A 19917-nucleotide genomic window follows, 5' to 3' on the forward strand; every position below is an offset into this window, starting at 1 on the left:
TTTCAGAGAGAGAGTGAGAGAGAGCACAAGATGGGGGAAGGTCAGAGGGAGAAGCAGACTCCCCGCTGAGCAGGGAGCCTGATGCGGGACTTGATCCCAAGACTCCAGGATCATGACCTGAGCCGAAGACAGTCACTTAACCAACTGAGCCACCCAGGCGCCCCAGGAAAGGGAAAGTTAAGAATATTATGGATTATATAACCCAATAGGTTGTCATTAAAAATGATAAATATAAAAAATATAGAATATGGAAAAGCTTATGGTGTGATGGTATATAAAAAAGCTAAATATAATATTTTATCTAAATTATGATTGTAGCTATAAAAAAAATCACTCCTAGACAAGGACCAGAAGGGAACACCAAAATGTACATACAGTAAGATCTGCTGCAATGAAAGAGTTATAGGTAAATTCTTGCTTGAATTCTGAATTTCAATGATGCTCTCTATTGGTATAGCAGAAAAGCCCAAAATGAGTAGTGATGGATGTCAGAAAGTCATTATGCTCAGAAGTCTAATACCATTAATTAAAGTCCCTTCCCATTTCTCCAGAAGCCATCTCTCAGCAACCAGTGGGCTGCATTTTTCTAAGGTGCATACTAAATGTAGATTTATCTAGTTGCATTCAAATATTCTTTTAACACAATTTTAAATGTTCCTTCTAACTCAACTTTGCAAGTAAGTATACTGGGCTGAGAAAATCATTTAAGGTAAGAACTAAAAATCAGCTGGCTAGGCTATCATGGAAAACAAGAAGATTCTCTCCAAACATTAAAATGCAAAAGCTTAAAGCTTTTGCAAAAAGCATCTTTTTGTTAACCTTCTGGACAATGAAGACTTCAAAGACTTCAGACACACCTCTGCTTAAGAAGGCACTCTTTAATCAGTCCCTCTCAGCAAATGCCATCTTAGTCCTCAATATAACAGCTTTCAACTAAGCAAAGTGGTTCCAGAGACAACTATATGATATCAGATAGAAATCTGAGCCATAATAAAGCAAAAGACAAACATACGGTCTATACACAAGGTCTACAAAGACCAGTGCTGCTTACAGAACCTACCTCTAGGCATTAATCTCTGCTTCTTGATCCATTATAAGTCTTCTGTGCTTTGACCCACTTTCTGCTTCCCAACTTACAGACCATCTCCTCAAATTGTAGAATCTACAATTTTATTTCTACCTAGTCACTTTGCCCTTTTAACCTGTATTATTTGGTTTTTGAAGCCATTCCTGAAATTTCAGTAGGAGAAATCAAGCTGAATCATCAGTCATCACAGCAATATGCTTGTTAATTAAAAATTTGGCTTACCTCATTTCCATACACCATCAAATGATGAGTTGTAATGAGAGATTTGAAGACCACCACCCAACTACTGTTAGTAGTTCTTTCAAATAAACTGTCTGCCAACTGTGGGATGTTCACATTCATCTCATTTGTGCACTGAATTAAGTCTGCAATTAAAAAAAAAACAGATTTACTCTCTGGCTTTATTATTAATTTCAGATGCGCACACTGACAAGTGAAAAATCTAACAGTGGAGCAACAATAGATAATTTGGAGAAGTTATTAAAAATCTTTTAGGAGAACAACTGAGACCACTATAATCCACCTGAGAAGTTAATAGGATATTGATTAGGATCACATAAAGGATCAATAACAGAAAGTAAACTTCCTCTGAGAGTAATTCACCCCCAAGTATTTTATCTCAAAAGGAACTATTTCAAAACCTTGAAGAACTTTCAATTCTCTTATTACTCATAAACCTTCAGAACTACAGTGCTAGGATTATTCATCCCTACCATTCCAAAAAAAAAAAAAACTTAAAAAAAATCATACATATAGGATCATGAACAAGCTGAAAGTCAAACTACCTTTATTAATATTCTCCCTAGAATGCTGTGTTTGCACTATTAAGAAAACAGAGCAAAACATGTGGTCTGAGAGTGGGTAGTATCTGTTTATATAAATTTTCATTCTTCTCTCCCTTCAGTTTTACTGAGTTCAGTTATCAGTTGGTATCAACTAGCTAAAACTAACAAAACAGGAAACAAACTGAAGTTTCTTGTTGCATAAATTTTCAAGTAAGAAATGATCCAGGAACTCTGAAAACAGTTAAAACAATGTAAGTTCCAATTTTATATTTTAAGCGGGAGAGCATTACTATAAAATGGTCTAACATATATTTGTTTCAGCACAAAAACTGGGGGGGGGTGGGGGGGGGCAGCTCTTAACAGACCTCAGAGTTTTACCTCCTATCTACTTAAGAGATGTCAAATTCAGTGAAGAAAATACAAGATACAATCCAATTTAGAGAACAGAGAGGAAGACCAAGAAATGAGTTTTTACTTTTAATGTATAAAAATGTATAAATATCTCAGCTATAACTACCATAAGGGAAAGAAATTAAAGTTATTCATGACTCATAAGCAGTTTGCCTACTTTTAATCTTCAGCGCATAATGATTAAAATTCAAGTGACCTAACTTGGCCTTGATCACAAGAAACACCAATGCAACCATGACCATTTATCTGCTTACAATCTTTCAAAAATGTTTGTTCTAATAGGCTCAATTATTATACAAAGTAACATTGAATAAACAAATGAATTTTAGATAAGCAGTTACCCTAGCCAACAATGCTTAAAGAACAAAGCACAACAGGGTCAGAGTACCCTTGGAACAGGAGAATGATACAAGGCTTTCACAATTCATACTTGCAACAAAAATTAAATAGTACTTTCAATTTGGTGTGTATGGTTCAGTTTCTGATAATAAAAAGAACTTGATCTCTGCCTTCTCTGATTCTTCTTAAATAGTACTTCATATCTGTCCTACAGCACTAAATATATTATGTACACCTTATTCCCAAAGCTAAGCTTTCTCTCTGCCCCTCAAAAAGTAGTCTGAGGGCAAGGCTTATCTGTCTTGCTCCTTTTGAATCCTTTAAAACTTCAAACACACTGGTCAAGTTCTGAACTCAATTATAAGTTATATTCTTAGTTTTTTTCTATTTATCTTGATATATCTACATTTTTCTATATCCTTCCAGAAATTGTTTTGATAAGCTATTCAATTCTTAAAGTTACTTCCTCTTGATGGCATCAAGTCCACACTCCTCAGAATCGTATTTTTTTTAGTTTTCAAAACTGAACCTGTCATAAAACTTCTTGTCACAGTACTACCCCAAAGGTGCTCCTACCTCTCTGTATTCATATACACACCCTAGAGCCCATCAGTAACCAAGTCTCCTAAATCTCCAGCAATTCTACCTGTTCCTCTCCATCCCACTATCATTGCCAAAGCCAGAGTTTAAATTCTATTTTTTTTTAATTTTTTTATAAGATTTTATTTGAGAGAGAGAGCATAAGCAGGTGGAGGGTGAGGGAGAAGGAGGCTTCCCGCTGGGCAGGGAACAGGACATGGGATTAATCCCAGGACCCTGAGTTGAAGGCAGCCGCTTACCTGAGACACTCGGGTGCTCCTAAATTCTATTTCTTAACTAGGGGGTGCCACCTCTCCTGGAAGTATTCAGAAATTGGGGAGGGAGATTAACACAGAGATTTTACTGGCATTTAATACCAAGGATGAGGAAGATAAATTGGCCTGCAAAGTGCACAATCGGCACTTCACATTTTAAAACTGTTCCACCCACTGGGGCGCCTGGCTGGCTCAGTTGAATGAGCATGTGACTCTTGATCTCAGGGTCGTGAGTTCAAGCCCCACATTGGGCATAGAGCCTACTTTAAATTAATAAATGAATAAAAACAAACAAACCTGCTCCACCCAAAACTGTCCCCACAAAGAAATGATGGACTGCTTCTTATCTGATGATACCTGATTTGGGGTCTCACCCACCTCACACCCCCCTTCTCTAAACTGACCACAGAATGATCTACAACACAACACTTTCACTGCTTAACCTCAATGACATCCCTACTCCTTACAGGATGGCATACACTTCATCCTTGTCAATATTCTCCCTTCTCAAATCTTAGCTTCCAATACAAAACCACTTTCCAGTTTTCTGTGATGTACCTTGCTGTTTCACCCCTGCATCTTTACATTCTTGCTCATTCTTCAAAATGAATCAAGTCTTCCCTTCACATACCAAGGTACCCCCCAGTCACTAAAGCTAGCACATAATTCTACATAATAGAATTATCCTACACTGTAATTATTTATTTCCAAATCATTACCTTCTAACTAGTTTGAGAGACCTTAAAAGGAGACTGCAAACATTTTTGTTAGCAATTTCCATACTCTTCATCACAAAGTTGGTAATAAACTGCTCCATTAGTCAGAAATCTGACTTAAGATTTAAGTCAGATCTTAAATGAAGCAAAAGGTATAGATTGTAGTTTCAACTACAGGATTTTATATATAATATTAGAATAAATATATTCTAATGCTATAAACCAATGCTATAAACCCTTTGTGATCAGCTCTCTCTGCATCACTTTGCTTCAGTTACACGGATGTCTCCTTTGCAATGCCTCCCACAGACCAAGAACTCTTACCTCAGGTGCTTAGTACTTGCTGTTCCTTTTGCCCAGAATACTCTTCTCCTAGATATCTACACTTTTTGCTCCCACACTTTATTCTTACAGATCTTTGCTCAAATGTCACCTTATCAGATGAACTCTTCCAAATAATTATACAAAATAACAAAGCCTCAGGGCACTTCTCTATCTCCAAACCCTCACTATCCATCCTTACTCACTTTGTCTGCAGAGCATTTACCACCTAACTCATCTTAATCCATTTAATATTTTTCTCTCTCAATTAAAATGTAAGTTCCATGTGGGTAAGGCTATGTTTTGTTCTCTACTGTATCCCCAAAGGCCCAGAATAGTGCCTTGTGTACAGTGGTCACTCATACTTTTTTAATAAATACATTCATTTAAATAAGCATATGGACAGTCCTAGAATGACTTTTTAAATAAGCATCCAAAATGGTATTTTTTATATAGACTAAAACCAACAATCTATGACTATTTGCACAATCTGCTATTGCCAAAGGAATAAAAAACAAACCTGAGCCCATTACATGTGAAAATTTTCAAATTTCAGGTTGGAGAGGATCTAACAAACAAAGGTTTTTATTACAATGCTTATGAAAACTACAGTATACTTTAGAAACGATCACATAAAAACTGAAGGTAACTCCAGAAACTAAAATACAGCACTTCACATTAAACAGGAAGAAGAAATAATTCATGCCGAGGGGCGCCTGGGTGGCTCAGTCATTAAGCGTCTGCCTTCGGCTCAGGTCATGATCCCAGGGTCCTGGGATTGAGCCCCATGTCGGGCTCCCTGCTCTGCGGGAAGCCTGCTTCTCCCTCTCCCACTCCCCCTGCTTGTGTTCCCTCTCTCGCTGTGTCTCTGTCAAATAAGTAAAATCTTTAAAAAAAAAAAAAAATTCATGTTGAGATTATGAATCCACAGTAGACCAAATACAAAACCAAAGTTATACAAATATTCCTGGGAGAAGAAACACTGAATAGTTACACCGACTCTACAGAATATACTTCCCCTATAGTATTTTAACTCAAGCAGTTCTCTAGGCAGTAATTTTTCCTCTGCACAATGTCTCTACTACAATAGCTTGAAAACGCTTCCAAGTCTGAGTTCCAACAACTGAGGAAGGAAAATGTTATCCCACCTCCAATCATTCCAAACAAGAATCACACATATCATGGGAATCTTGATAGCTACTGCTTTTCCCATTCTCGATTCAGAAGACTTCAGTTCTTAAAAACCACAAACTTGATATTAAATTTCCCTTAGCAATCAAAAGGGTTCTAAATGGAAACACATATTTTCTTTTAGTTATTTACCTTAATATAAAAACTGAAATACCTTCTTGATATTACATTATTAATAATTCCTAAACCCCACACTAAAAAAAATTACTACATGGGATATAGGCTCTTTGCGTTAGGTATACATGAGAATTTCTGAGGATTCTAGTACTAAAGGGAGGAAGAAAATAGGCCTACAACAGAAACCTAAGAGCATCTTTCCAGAGACAGTGGAAGGAACCAATCCCTACTATACAAACAAAATACTCTCACTTTTACTATCTAATATGCCCCTCCAACAATGTCTGAGGTAGATAAAGTAGACATTACCTGTATTAACACAAATTAGACTTTCCGAAAGGTCAGGTCACAGAAACTCACTACTATAGTAGCGACAGATTCATGAACAGAATTAAATTTTTGTAAAAGGTAAGGGTGCTTGGAAACATATATACCAAGTGAATACCCAATTAGCCAATTTAGTGCAAGTCCTAAATCTCTAATCAATTTAAAACAAAAATGCAAAATAGAATTTTTTCCAGGGGAAAATGTCCAGCAAAATATCAAAAATTTAGTAGTAACCAATCACCAGATGGATTCATTTCCCAAGGCAGAGTTCACCAACTTTAGAAACTTAAGCCACTTAGGGTTCACTTTCACAGCAAGTCAGGCATGCACCATTAGCAGAATGCTGAGGGTGTCAAGTTCCCAACTATACAGGCATTCACTGGACTATATATATCAAAACTATGCTGATACCCAAGTAGATTTTCTAATAAATAAACTTGGCTAAAAACAGTATTAGTAAAAACAAAAACAAAACAAAACCCCCACAATGTATCATAATCATTTAGCCAAATGCTATACTATCTTTTTTTTTTTTTAATTTTATTTATTTATTTATTTGACAGAGAGAGAGAGAGCATAAGCAGGCGGAGTAGCAGGTAGAGGGAGAGGGAGAAGCAGGCTCCCTGCTGAGCAAGGAGCCAGATGCGGGACTTGACCCCAGAACGCCCAGATCATGATCTGAGCCGAAGGCAGTCGCTTAACCAACTGAGCCACCTAGGCACCCCTACACTATCTCTTTCAAAAGGATCACGATGAAATATACTTTTTTTGGTGTGCATGTGTCTACAACATAAGACTGTTTTGAGGATTAGCTAATGCTGTTGGAACTATATATTAAGAAAGTCTCAACAAATACTAATTAAATACTATTCTTTTTCAGTGCTTTTATTACATATAATACACCTATGTCACATATATTTATAAACATAAATATTTTAAATGATTCCAAATTTGTTTTATATCAATTGCATTTTTACCAATAAACCCCTTCACCCATTTCTCCCACCCTCATTCCCCAACCACCAATCTGTCCCCTGTATCTATCAGCTTTTCTTAATATCCTCATGTAAGAGGTAACATGGTATTTGTCTTTCTCTGACTTATTTCACTTAGCATAATGCCTTGGAGATCCATGTTGTTGGAAATGGCAAGATTTCATTCTTCTTTGTGGCTGAATAATATTCCACTGTGCAAACATACCACAATTTCTTTATGCATTCATCCATCAGTGGACACTTAGGATGCTTCCATATCTTGGCAACTGCACATACGACGACAATGAACACGAGGGTGTATATATCTTTTCAAGTTACCCAGAAGTGGAACTGCTGGATCATACAGTAAGTAGTTCTACTTTCAATTTGATGAACCTCCATACTGTTTTCCAAGTAGGTATACCAACTTACATTCCCATCAACAGTGCACAAGCATTCCCCCTTCTCCATTTGGTATCTGTCTGTTTGATAATGGCCACTTCAACAGGCGTGAGGTGATATCTCACTGTGGTTTTGATTTGCATTTCCCTGATGATTAACAATGTTGAACATCTTTTTACATTCCTGTTGGCTCTCTGTTTTCTTAAAAAAAAAAGTCTATTCAGTTCATCATTTTTTAATTGAACTGTTTGTTTTTTGCTATTGAATTGTATGTGTTCTTTATATATTTTAAGTATTAACCTCTTATCAGATGTATGATCTGCAAATATTTTCTCCCATTCGGTAGGGTGCCTTTTCATTTTGTTGATGGTTTCATTTGCTGTGCAGAAGCCTTTTAGTATGATGCAATCCCACTCAGTTTTGCTTTTGTTGCTTCAAAATGATTTCAAAAAAATCATCACTGTGCTCGCCTCACCAGCACATATGCAAAAAATCATCACCAAAACCTATGTCAGGGAGTTTACCACCTATGTTTTCTTCTAGGAGTTTTATGGTTTCAGGTCTTACATTCTTTAATCCATTTGAGTTCATTTTTTATATGGTGTAAGACAGTGGTTGAGTTTCATTATTTTGCATGTGGCTGCCCAGTTGTCCCAGAACCATTTGCTGAAGAGACTATCCTTTCCCGGGTGTATATTTTTGGCTCCTTTGTCATAAATTAATTGACCATATATGCACAGGTTTATTCATGGGTTCTCTATTCTGTTCCATTGATCTGTATGCCTACTTTTATGATAATACCATACTGTTTTAATTACAGTAGCTTTGTAATATAGTTTAAATTGAAGAAGGGTGTGTAATGCCTCTAGTTTGTTCTTTCTCAAGACTGTTTTGGCTATTTGTGTGTGTGTCTGGTTGTTTTTGTAAATTTTAGAATTATTTGTTCTATTTCTTTGAAAAAATCCCATTGGAATTTTGGTAGAAATTGCACTGAATCTGTAGATTGCTTTGGATAGTATGGATATTTTAACGACATTAATTCTTCCAATCCATGAGCACAGGGTACCTTTATATTTGTGTCTTCTTCAATTTCTTTTATTAAGTGCTGTGGATTTCAATATACAGGTATTTCACCTCCTTTGTTAAGTTTATTCCTAGGAATTTTCTTTTTAATGCAACTATAAACGGGATTGTTTTATTTTCCTGATAATTATCAGTACACAGAAATGCAACAGATTTTTGTGTGTTGATTTTTTTATCTTACAACTTTACTGACTTCGTTTTTTAGTTAACAGTTTTTTGATGAAGTCTTTAGGGTCTTCTATATATTATGTCATCCACAAACAGTGACAGTTTTACTTCTTTCCAATGTGGATGCCCTTTATTTCTTTTCCTTGCCTAGTTGCTCTGGATAAGATTTGCAGTACCATGTTGAATAGAAGTGGCACAGAAGTTGCATCCTTGTCTTGTTCCTGGTCTTAGAAGAAAGGATTTGAGCTTTATACTCTTGTATGATGTCTACTGTGAGCTTATGGAAGACACAATTTCACTGAAAGGACTCATTTCTTCAATCATCTAGAAAATTAGAGATACATTAAATTTGGAAGGCAAATTAAGTGGATCATCAAATGTTGCTTCACTGATCAGATCTTTGAAATCTTTCCTGGGTAGGAGTACAAATGGTAAGAAAAACTATTCCAAGAAACAGCAACAAAAACAGTAGTAAAGAAACACTAGAGGACAAGAAGTTTCTGAACTTTTGCTTTTTTAAAAGTATCAGCAATATTTTTCTCATTTGGAATAAATTTGAAAGTATTTATAAACAGCAATCAGACTTATGGCAAAAGAATTTTATAAAAAGAGGCACATTGGGCGCCTGGGTGGCTCAGATGGTTAAGCGTCTGCCTTCGGCTCAGGTCATGATCCCGGGGTCCTGGGATCGAGTCCCACATCGGGCTCTCTGCTCCTTGGGAGCCTGCTTCTCCCTCTGCCTCTCTCTCTCTCTCTGTCTCTCATGAATAAATAAATAAAATCTTAAAAAAAAAAAAAAAAAAAGAGGCACATTTGCCCTTATCATAAGTGTCAAATGTCTGGGAAATGGACTGAACAGTCTTAAATATTACTTCTCCACTCATTTTTTTGTGTAAGGGGTCACAAAGTATAGTCTGAATTAAGAGGTAAATGTTACCATTTTAACTTTATAGTTTGCGGGGTCCCCCATTGAAACACAACGTTAATACTTTTACATAATTCCCATTAGAATTAATTCAGAAATATGGTCTTCATAGACCGGCTTATACCTAAGAAATAAGTCTAACCAACTTATTAATTGGATGTGAAAGTAAAAACTGGGAAAAGACTTACACACTACAGAATGTTCAGTACAAGTAATAAGAATTGAATTAATTTGAAAAGAGAGGGGTGCATTTCAAAGTATTAAAAAGAAATAAATATATCCAAATGGCTTTGATAAAAGTACAATGAAACTAAAGGAGCTAAGTGACAACGTGAGAGGAGATGTTCAATAATGGTAAAGACAGCAGTCTTACAATGAAATACTATGAGGCCAACAAACAGGGCAAAAAAGGCTGACGGGAAAATGCTCAGGGTACATTAAATCAAAGCCATGTTAAAGAACATTACAGAGTAAGATTCCATTTTTAAAAACTGTAGATGTATAATATTTTCTGATATATACTGATGTCCTCAATAGGCTGATGCAAAAAGAACTGAACGCTTTCAAAATTACTCAGCAACTAAATTATATATGAACAGGTAGCCGAAATCAATATGTAAAAGACCTATACCACTATTATTTCCATAATTTTACAAATCTCAATAAGCACATTTCATGTCACACAGCAAATACCAATCCTATACTAACTTTTTAATTGGGTATGAAGGTAAAAACTGGGGAAAGACTCACATACCATAGAATGCTTGGTACAAGTAACAAGGATTGGGGAAAAGAATTACAAAGATGAATTAATTTGAAAAGAGAGAAGGGTGCATTTCAAAGTATTAAAAAGAAATAAAGATATCCAAATGGCTTTGATAAAAATACTAAGAAGCTAAAGGAGCTAAATCACAATATACAAGGACATTCCAGATCCTTTGGGGAATACCATGATCAGTGGCAGAAAGGACAGCCATGATGTGTTCTTTTATTTCTTCAAGCATGTGAGGAAGAGGTGGTATACGCACAAGAGCTACATGGTGTAACAGCTGAAAATCTGGTACCCACTGTTCCAGAGGTTGGCCAATACTGTGAATATAAGTTCAATCCCTCACCATGGTAGATGAACCTTAAGTTACCTCCAAAAACCACAAAGAAAGTAAGGCAGGGCACCTGGGTGGCTCAGTTGGTTAAGCAACTGCCTTCAGCTCAGGTCATGATCCCGGGGTCCTGGGATCAAGTCCCACATCGGGCTCCCCCCTGCTCTGCGGGGAGCGTGCTTCTCCCTCTCCCTCTGCCTGCCACTCCCCCTGCTTGTGCTCTCTCTCTCTTTCTCTGTCAAATAAATAAAATCTTTAAAAAAAAAAAGGCAAAGGCCCATCTTACTAAAAAAATAAGTTGCAGCTGCAGGAAAAACCAATCTGTTAACACAAGTAGATACGCTATTTCTGTCGCTGGGTTCTCTGCAAAATGAACGAACAAAAGATTCATACATGTGAAAACTAAGAAATGTAAAGATAACACTTTGGTAACAGTACATACTATATTTAACCTGTTTATACCATAGTAAGTTTTTCTTTCCCTTTTTTTAAAGTTAGATTTATTCAAGTAATCTCTACACCCATGGTGGGGCTCAAACTCATGACACCTAGATCAAAAGATCAAGAGTCACATGCTACTATGGACTCTGAGAAACAAACTGAGGGTTTCAGAGGGGAGGGGGGTGGGGGGACGGGTTACCCAGTGATGGGTATTAAGGAGGGCAAGTACTGAATGGGGCACTGGGTGTTATATGGAACACTACATCAAAAACTAATAATGTAATGAATGGCGGCTAACATAATAAAATTAAATTTAAAAAGAAAGAGTCACATGCTTTTTTGACTGGGCCAGCCAGGTGCCCCAGTTTTTCTTTCCTTTCGACTGATTTTTTTAATCGCCATGTAAAACAAGAGGTTTTCTTCCCTTAAAAACTATTCAACAGAAAATTTCCTATAAGCAAGCCATTAAAAATTCTCTCATTATCTGGCTATCCCTATTTATTTTAAAGTTTTTTTTGAAGACACATTAACCCAAAAAGACCTCCCCTCAGTGCTAATTTCATTTGCTTATGGAGACTACCCAAAGAAATCAGTTTTTAAAAAGAGGAATAAAAAATTTAACATAGGGTGCCTGGGTGGCTCAGTCGGTTAAGCAGCTGCCTTCAGCTCAGGTCATGATCCCAGGGTCCCAGGATCGAGTCCTACACTGGGCTCCTTGCTCAGTGGGAGTCTGCTTCTCCCTCTCCCTGCTGCTTCCTGCTTGTACCTGCTCTCTCTCTGTCAAAAAAAACAAAACAAAACAAAAAATCAAAAAAACTTTAACATAGATTTAGGAAGTATTCCTAAGTCTGCAGTATATGTAGGATAGATCATGTAAGTGTCAAGTGTTGGGTGCTTTCAGAACACTTTAGAAAGTAACAAAAAAGAAAGGATTGACCTCCTCTATATCTGTAGGAGAGGAAAGAAGTGGAACTAAAGAGGGACTACCTAAGAAAACAATTCAGATGGAGCTAGGTAAACAAAGCCAACCCTAAGCTACTCTGTTAATACATAGCTGAAATTTAGCCTCTTAGGTCATAGCTGAACACAAGCCAAGTTTGCTGAATTGTCTGTACTTTAATTTTTAAAATGCAAAATAAATCATTTTAGTTAATGGAATCGTTACGTAGTTGCTCTAAAATTTTAATCAATATACAAGTATCTTTTTTAAATCAGTCCAATCTACTGTCTCTTAAAATCATCTATCATTATTTATGCATTTGCCTCTTCAACAAATCTGTTACATATACATAAATCTTATAAGAGCAGAATAAAGTTTAAGTCATATAAATGCTCTACAAAACATATACTCTTTGAATACTCTCAATTCACTACTACTGATTTATATTTTCAAGTGAAACAGTCATTCTTTTTTTTCCTCATTATCAGAATGTTTTAGCCTGCTATGTAAGTTTTCTTAATAATAAAAAAGTGAAAACTTACAGCTTCTCCTTGGCGTTCTGGTGTATTCTGCATTCCTACCACTAGATGGCAGACTGTACAGCAAAACAATAGGACTGTAGCAAGAATAGAGGGATTCAGGTTTGTCTCCTTAATTTTGAGACTGTTTAGGATTCCATTCTAGTATTCCAAAGTGATGATTTCCAAACCCTGACACTCTAGTCCCATCCCAGATTCCAAATAAGGATCTTAGAGGTAAGGTAAATCATATTTTAGTAAGTACTACCCCAAAGGCAACTATTACTTCTATTAATTTTTTTTTTTTTTTTTAAAGATTTTATTTATTTATTTGACAGAGAGAGAGAGAGAGCACAGGTAGGCAGAACAGCAGGCAGAGGGAGAGGGAGAAGCAGACTCCCCGCTGAGCAAGGAGCCCGACGTGGGGCTCGATCCCAGGACCCTGGGATCATGACCTGAGCCGAAGGCAGACGCTTAACGACTGAGCCACCCAGGCGCCCCTCTATTAATTTTTAATTTACCAGAAAATATAATTACTTAACAGAATAAAAAAACATCACTTGATATAAGAATAAAAAAAGATTTATTTATAGGAAAACAAAATGAAGCATTACAGTGATCCAACATAAAAAAACAATACATCCACGATATAAACACAAGGTGTTTTCATTCCCTTCTTTGAAGATCTGAAGTTTCAGAATTACCATCCCACCTGTAGGAAAGGAAACATGTAAGTATCAAGTAATTTAAGAGTAAATGCCAAAATCACAAATTCACTCTTTTTGTATTATAATCTAAGAACTTACTAATACTTCATCAGCCCAGTTAAGGAGATAAAACCAGGATTCTTAAAAATAATCTAATACTGGACCAAAAATGCACAAAACAATTTTCCAAGCAAAATAAAAAGTCAACAAACAACTCATCGTAAGTACTGTACTTACCTCCACCAAACAGTCCGGGGGAGCAGGAAAAAATGAAAAGAATTCCTTCATTCCAAGAAGACCAAGAAACAGGAATCAAAGCTTAAGAAGTTCCTCAAATGCAGTTCAGAGTACTATATAGGAAAAAAATTTATCTGGGGTCCAAGAACTGGGACTAAGTCTGGAGAAAAGTATGTTATTAATAGGAGGTGATCAACTGTCCTGGTTTTCCTGAAACAGTTCTGGTTTACACCTGTTGTCCCAGTGTCCCATTCAGATAGCACACCTTTTCACTCTCAAAGTGACCCAGTTTGGAATATAAATTCTATGTCACCCTAGTTATAAGAGACCTAATAAAAGTCTACATGTAACTAAGGAATTAATACACTACCACCACGTACTCCTGGCATATTTGCATTCTTCTTTCTGTGGTGCTATATTCTAGTTCTTCCTCAGCCTTCCTAAAACACAAACAAGCTTCCATTCTATTCATTTTGTCCTCTCATCCCCCAACCCGTGGGCATTTTCCTAACATTAATAATCTCTGATTCTGTTTTTTTTCACCCTGAGAAAATAATCTTTTAACTTGAACAAAAACCTCTAGGCAAATGATTCTCAAATTTCTTCTCTGAAAATCAGCCTCAGGTCTTCTGGGAAGTTCGAGATACTAGAAATTTTCACCTCTATATCCAAAAATATCAGGAATATAATCTCAACTGTACCCTGAGTGTCCCTTTTCTGTTTTAAGCAATCAAGACTCATTCTTCACTCTGTTAAAATAAATTCAGTTATCTTTTGTTTTCTTCTATCTTCCACAATGTGTGACATGATGCTATACATATTTATAGATTTATAGGTGAAACAAAAGCCCATCTCTCCACTCAAAAGATAGGTGGGGGTAGAGGGAAAATAACAGGCAAAAAGTCCTCCTCATGGCTAAGTGATACTGTCAGCCTATGTCTAAAACATAAGTAAGTAGGAACCCAAAAGATTTTCATGGCTTTTCTTAACAGTTTAAATTCTGCCTACTCAGAGTGAATAATGAATTGCAGTTAGACTTTCTGCCATAGTCTACCTCATCCAGAAAACACAAGTTCATGTCCCAGATGCAATCAGAGCAATAGAATCTTTATGATCCATCTTCCTACAGCCTTGCAAACCCTAGTATGAACAAGTAGAAATTCTGTATATTCTATAATATTCATCATATACTACAATATGCCAAATAGGCTTAGGACTTAGAAAAAGGCAACAGATGACAAAGCTGCTGCCATGAGGAAGCTTACATACTGGTGGGGAGAAACAATCAGTAAACAAATGAACAAATATATGGCAGATGGTGATAAGTGCTAAGGATTTCTTAGCACTTAAGAAGGATGGGACATATTTTGGGGGAGGTTGCTAATTATACAGGATAATCAGGAGTCTTTGGATAAAGAGACTTTTGAAAATTACAGTAACAATGGTAGTGTGTCACCAGTGGCCTGGAGGCCTATAGAATTAACTACCATGATCAACTACCATTTTCCAGAGAGTGGGGAAGTATGGAGGTATCCTATTAATTGCACATCACACGTCTGCTTCACCCTTGCCAAACCAAAGTCTTACTGAACAGAATCTTCTCTTGTTGATTCTACAAAGCCTCCAGTTCCATGTAGATAGTAAGTAGGGACTGGGAATCTCATTTATTTATTCACACACTTCACAACTGAACAAAAGCGACCTTGGTGTAACAAAATTACACCAGCCATTTGCTACAGTTCATTAAGTCCCACACTTGTGGCAAGTAGGTGTCAAAAGACCCCTCTAAACCATTAACATATGAAGGCCATTTCTAAAAACTTTTTTTCAAACTGTTGTAAGCAGTAATGACAAATATAGTCAGAAATAGATAAGCACCAAATAATAAGCTACCTATACAGCTTTAAGTTTTTAAATAATGCTCTATAAGTGGAAAATATGAGTAATTATTAATAAATCACCATAAGATAAAGTAGAAGTATTTTTCCGAAAAAGTTTTAAACTTAAGCCTTTATATTTCTACAAGAAGGAATAATCACTAGGAGTGTTTCAACAAAAAATATGTCCACCCTCACAAATTTCATAACTATACAACTGTTCTTATAAAATGCCATTATAACCCATGTTTGCTTATTTCTCAGCATTAAAAAAAAAAACCCTGATAATTTCATTTTCTGACAAATGCCTTTTTATAAGGCTACCTTCCGAGATAAAAATCTGCTTTATAGGGGCGCCTGGGTGGCTCAGTCGTTAAGCGTCTGCCTTCGGCTCAGGTCATGATCCCAGGGTCCTGGGACTGAGCCCCATATCAGCCTCCCTGCTCAGCAGGAAGCCTGCTTCTCCCTCTCCCACTCCCCCTGCTGTGTTCCCTCCCTCGCTGTCTGTCAAATAAATAAAAATCTTAAAAAAAAAAATCTGCTTTATAAGCTGCCAGAATTAAGACTGAAGATGTTATTTTTTTTAACTTAAAAATTCCATGTAAATTATGCCTCAATAATGTTAAAGGAAAAAAAACTCCCACTAGTTTCAATCTTTAATCTTTTTGCCATAAACTGTTTGCTGATCTAAAAAAAACTTTTTCAGAACTATGTATGACTATAGGAAGAAGTTTGGTATGTTTTATTTTAATTCCAAAATAAAGTTATTATTTGATTAAATCTATTTAAAGTCATCAACCTAAGTATATTACAGCAAAAATTTAAGACAAAATATTTTGAGGATTATCTCTTCTATTAAAAGTTGACATGATCACAACGTATTCTGCACACTGCATAATTATGGATTTATTCTCCCCTAAATATATGCTTTAAATATTTCTCAATACAAGGTATTCGGATAAACAGACCTCTGCTGCTAGGGAATATAGAAACAATGAATTTAACACTTAATATTGTACAGAATGCTTACAATGGGTTTTTATTTAGTTCTTCTGCTTCTATGTACCAATGATAACAATAATAATAATAAAAGACTAAGAAAAGCCTTAGGTGATGCTTTCATGCAAGTAGCTATCTATTTTTAGGTAAAAGATAATATCACATATATTTTTTAAATCTATGTATTTTAACTGTAGATGGATATATAAAAAGTCCCTTAAATTTCTGAGATACTATATCTTTCTTTTGGTTTGTTATGAGGAGGCAACATAAATCTTAAATGGTCTAGTCAAATAGCAAAGAAACATTCAACCACCTTTCTCCCTTTTCTGGAATATCAACCTTTCACCATTTTCCTTTTGCTATGATGACAAAGGCTCCCCTCCCCAAACAGGCCTTCTACCCCACTAAGAGGCTACTACTTTGAAACTACTATTTTCCAAGTATGATCTCTCCCGAAACTTGACAAATACTGGAGACCATTAACTACACCTTTTTGTTGCACTGGATACCTTCCAGAATGAACGAGATTGGCAGATGGGGAAAAGTGTGTCTGTTTTTAGTTTTTTCTATTTTTTTTTAAAGTCCATTTCTCCCTGTTAGAGCTCTTTTCTGACTTACACTCATTGGATAGTCTATCCTAAGTACTATATTTCCAATCTCTGCTTCAAACAGTTATGATGAAGACACTAATCTCACTATCACTAAAGTTCGGCTCTAGGTTCTCCCATTTCTTTGAATGGTGCCATCCATGTCTATTTTCGTATGCTAAGACTACACGATAACAGGATCAAGTGACATCAGAATGAGGAAAGGATCTAGAATCAAATTCCAGATTGACTACCTTTCATTATAACTTCAAGGCATGTGAGTTAGCCACTCAGTTTCAATATCTCCATTTTAAAAATAGGAATAATTATCAAAATAGTACAGGAACATACTTAAGAATATTTTATAAACTTTAAGACAGTATTACAAATATTTGATCTTGTTAGTTTTACTTATTTTATTGATGAGTTTTCCCTCATCACTTTTCCAATACAGTATTATGAAACCACCTCAAACTCAATGACTTCTGTACTACCATCTTTAGAAAGTTTGTAAAACTCAATTTCTTCAACTGGGAAGTGTAACTATGGTTAGATGACTATGTGGCAAAATCTTTATACATGCAGATCTCTTTGTACTTTACAAAGTTCTTTCATATCCTTAGTCTTCTGATTATTACAATAGCCTTGTGACAGACAAAGCAAGGGATGCTCTGTTATCTCCCTTGTAAAGATTTAAATACTTGCCTAACGTAACACAATACAATGGCTGTGCTGAAACGAGATTCTTTAAAACACTCACCTTTCCACCAGAGGGATAAAGATACACAAATATTTTCTCTCAATTCTCTCTCTTCATTCCAAGTAGTCTGAGTCTTGTCATCGCCCTCTCTATTCTAAAATTCATGCATCTCTCTTCTTATCTCTCACAAATCTAATTCCTAGTACAGGGGATAACCACTTCTTGTTTGGCATAATATTTTCTGCTCCTTGGCATCATCTCCACTCTGGCTACAATCAGCTGAAGTTGACAAGGCATAAGGAAGGCATATCATTCAAAACAAGTTCACAAGGAACACGTTTCAAGAGTTTTGGACATCTCCATCTTCAAGTGCCTCAGAAAGTGTAAGCTTTAATTTACACACAAGCTTTAAAAAGCCAATAAAATGTTACAAAACAAAGTCAATACACCAGATTTCAGGTGAGGAAGGCTTTTATGATTTACCATTAAAGGAACACATAAAGCAGTTTTTCAGTCACCTGACCCAGAGACGTAATCATTTCCAATTCTTTAAAAATAATAAAAAAAAAGGCCTCAAAAGCTATAGGTTGGGGGGGCGCCTGGGTGGCTCAGTCATTAAGCATCTGCCTTCGGCTCAGGTCATGATCCCAGGGTCCTGGGATCGAGCCCCGCAGGGGGCTCCCTGCTCCGCAGGAAGCCTGCTTCTCCCTCTCCCACTCCCCCTGCTTGTGTTCCATCTCTCACTGTGTCTCTCTGTCAAATAAATAAATAAAATCTTTAAAAAAAAAAAAAAAAAGCTACAGGTTGGTCACCAAGTTAGAAAAACACAACTCTGATGAAGAAACCCAAAGAAAAAAGCACTCCTAGGTTAAGTCTACAAGCCCAAAGTTAGGAAGCAGCTTAAAAGTTTTCCATCTTGCGATAAACGGTTTTCACCCTGCACAGCACCTTCCACAGTTAGTCAGGGAATGTCTCAGCCTCCTGAGCGGCTCTATAAATAGCTCTTAACTTAGCTGTCAGTTGCAACTCTATAACTAATTCTTAATTCAGTACCTGTGAGTGTGTTCTTTACTGCCACTCAGGTGTGTTGTGGGATGTTTCCGGGATGTGTGAAAAATCTGCAAATAATGCCTTGGTGCACTCTAAGTCACCAATTCAAAACATATTTTGCAAGAATATGAAGAGCAAAAATAAATGAATGTTTATACTGTACCAAGTCTAAAATTTTATACTGAATTAATACCTAACACAAATTCTAAACCTAATAACTAATACAAAATAGTTTGTCAAAAAAAGTTACAAAAGCTAATGCTGAGAAAAGAAAAATACAGGAGCAAATACTGCCAGCTAAATGTTAATTTCTCAGTCATTAAACAACTAGTTTTACTTCCAAAGTATAAATGGGTACAAGGATAATGTGGTTACATCTTCCAGATCTGAAAAAGTGATCATATAAAGAACAAACCAGATCTCTCCTGTTCCATACCAAAAGATCAAATGCAACTATCCTAAAACCCTCTTGAATATGCAGTTTTTAAAAACAACTTAATTGCAGAGCAACAGACTCAATTTTGTATTTACCAACAAATATTCACACTGGCCTTATAAAATCAAAACTAGACCAATTCCCCCCATGACAGATCACCTGAAATAAAGCTAATAGCCATAATTAGTGAAATCAGTTTTGTTTGTTACTCACCTAAGGTAAATGCTATACCTTTCCAAAATTGCACCCCTCTTTCCAAAGATGCTATCTGCAGACAAACTTAGCAGTTAGAAAAGGTACAAGCAACTATTAAAACAAGTGTCCTACATATAATTATGAATTGAATACAACTAAAGATTATTCTAAACTACACCAATAAGCTTATTTAATTTCAAGACACAAAAGGTAAAAAGCCAAAGAGAAAGACAGCTCACACTGTATTTGACAAGTATTTGAAAGTCAACTCAAAACTAGCTACATGTACAAGTACTGTGAGTAAAAAGGTTGAGACCAAACATGAGTAAGCAGCTAATCAGAAGAACTGATGCAACCTTAGTCTATTCTAGAGTTCTAGTTTTAATAAGTAGATCTATTCAACCCCCATGTACAATATATATACAGT

General features: G+C 36.1%; 1 protein-coding gene across 10 annotated transcripts in view; it reads right to left on the reverse strand.

Annotated features, from left to right (window-relative positions):
• Positions 1–19917, reverse strand: part of PICALM (phosphatidylinositol binding clathrin assembly protein) — a 110660-nt gene that overhangs the window by 74534 nt on the left and 16209 nt on the right. For all 10 annotated transcript variants that reach the window (XM_044919600.1, XM_021686446.2, XM_021686445.2 and 7 more), the window contains exon 2: positions 1310–1452. In XM_044919600.1, coding sequence (XP_044775535.1) covers positions 1310–1452 — 143 coding nt within the window. The remainder of the gene's footprint in view (positions 1–1309; positions 1453–19917) is intronic.

Source organism: Neomonachus schauinslandi, chromosome 11 (assembly GCF_002201575.2).
Source record: "Neomonachus schauinslandi chromosome 11, ASM220157v2, whole genome shotgun sequence".
In the NCBI taxonomy this organism is placed as follows: domain Eukaryota; kingdom Metazoa; phylum Chordata; class Mammalia; order Carnivora; family Phocidae; genus Neomonachus; species Neomonachus schauinslandi.